Source organism: Gymnoscopelus braueri (genome assembly GCF_963280865.1).
Source record: "Gymnoscopelus braueri genome assembly, chromosome: 24".
NCBI lineage: Eukaryota > Metazoa > Chordata > Actinopteri > Myctophiformes > Myctophidae > Gymnoscopelus > Gymnoscopelus braueri.
In genome coordinates, this window is record NC_137626.1 from 12,538,927 (window position 1) to 12,540,732 (window position 1,806).

General features: G+C 56.2%; 1 protein-coding gene across 1 annotated transcript in view; it reads right to left on the reverse strand.

Annotated features, from left to right (window-relative positions):
- The window catches only part of LOC308080703 (indian hedgehog B protein-like), a 20,655-nt gene extending 19,635 nt beyond the window's left edge, over window positions 1-1,020 (reverse strand). Inside the window, 1 exon segment of the mRNA XM_080422650.1 lies at window positions 62-1,020. Coding sequence (XP_080278776.1) covers window positions 62-373 — 312 coding nt within the window. The 5' untranslated portion in view covers window positions 374-1,020.
- Between the last annotated feature and the right edge of the window lie 786 nt (window positions 1,021-1,806).

The following is a 1,806-nucleotide window of genomic DNA, read 5'->3' on the forward strand; positions in this document are numbered from 1 at the left end:
TCGGGTTATAGGGTTATCGGGTTTAGTGAAAAGGTCATATCATCACACCATGGAGGTTTACCTGGGTCATCATGCGGTCCGCGCCCGTGTTCTCCTCGTCCTTGAAGATGATGTCGGGGTTGTAGTTGGGCGTGAGCTCCTTGAAGCGCTCGGAGCTGCGGGTGATCTTCCCCTCGTACCTCCCGCTGGCTCCCAGCGTCTTCTCCGCCACGTTGGGGCTGAACTGCTTGTAGGCGAGCGGGGCGAGCTTCCTCGGCGAGCGCCTCTTGCCATAGCCTCTCCCCGGCCCGCAGCCCTCGCTGGCCGGCGAGAGGAGGAGGAGGAGGAGGAAGGCGCACCCGGCGAGGTACGTCACCAGCTTCGGGAGCAGCATTGATCGATCCGCCGGTGTGTGCGACGCAACCCCCCGGCGGGTGGCAACAGTGTCACCGATATGTTACTCTGTTCTTAATGTCTCCTCCCCGAAAAAGACCATTACTTCATCAAAAGTGATCGACAAACTATACCACTAAAAAACTGGTCAAACATTGGCCAAATTGTCAACAAGAAAGAGGCAAAAATTGTGAAAATAGCCGAGGCATTGTGAGCTTGTAGATCTGCTATTTTCACAATAATTATCTGTGGAACAGTCAAACCAAAATGGAATGCCTCAACTCCTACATTTCAAGTGCTTGCCAGGGTGGGGGGGGGTCCCCAGTTCAAATATGATTAGCTTATTATATATCCCCGTTATTCTATCACCCCGGACACCTCAGAGCCCGAGGTATAGAGATCAGGACCCGGGCCAGAGGAGCCCCCACGAGTCGCCATTCCCGGCGCGTAAAAGGGCCACTCTGCGCCGGTCCAGTCCGCTGGACGGCGTCGCCGTGATCAAGCCGTTATTATAGCCCGTTATCAGGTCACCGTTGCTAGAGATCTCGCCTGGTCCAGTGGTCCGGATCCCCCTTCCTGAGTCCTCCTCCCACTGCTGCCCTTTGCTCTTCTTGTCTCCTATGGTCCGGGTCCCCCTCCCACTGCTGCCCTGCCTCTGTCTCCTATCCCAGCTCCATGATGAGGCAGGGGCATAAATAGGCGACGCTCCGTTTATCTTGGCAGCCAGGTTCAATCAAAGCGGTGTCTCGGTGTGTAGCTGTGAGAAACGACTAGAGACAGATCCACAGACAGACACACACGCGCGCACACACACACACACACACTCACTCACACTCACACACACATGCAGGCTCAGTGCGTGGGCATGGCAGGCTGCGCCCGCCCTCTGGGCACGGCGGTCAAACGGTGTCCCCGCAGCGGTTACAGTGCCACTCTGCTGCGTTCTCAAAGCGTCCCTGTGGCGGATAGCAGCAGCAGCAGCAGCAGCAGCAGGGCTGTTGCTTGGCACACGTCGAAATGGAAGAGATCCTACTACAGACGAGGTGCCGTGGAGGGGGTTTAGACCCAGACCGCACCCGGCTGCAAGCCCTGCCCTCTGGTCCCATGCATGCAGCACGCCACCTCTCCTCCCATGGCACGGGGCTCATGCCTTCATCCTTCAGTGTCTCTCCGCTTGTCCTACTGTAGCCTAGATGTAACTCTAGCCTTGGATCGCGCGACGGTCGTCGTCTGTCACGACCGTCATGGATGAACTTCAATCTGGTGTTTGCACTTTCTCTATTTACGGTCCGCACATCTACATAAACGTTCAGATTTCAACTATAAAGTGCTCACCCCATGCCCACGGATGTTGCGATTTGTGTACGGGCCCTCAGGTCGTGACAGGGCATTTTCTCATAGAGTTATAATGTATCAGAGTGCAGTACACCCCCC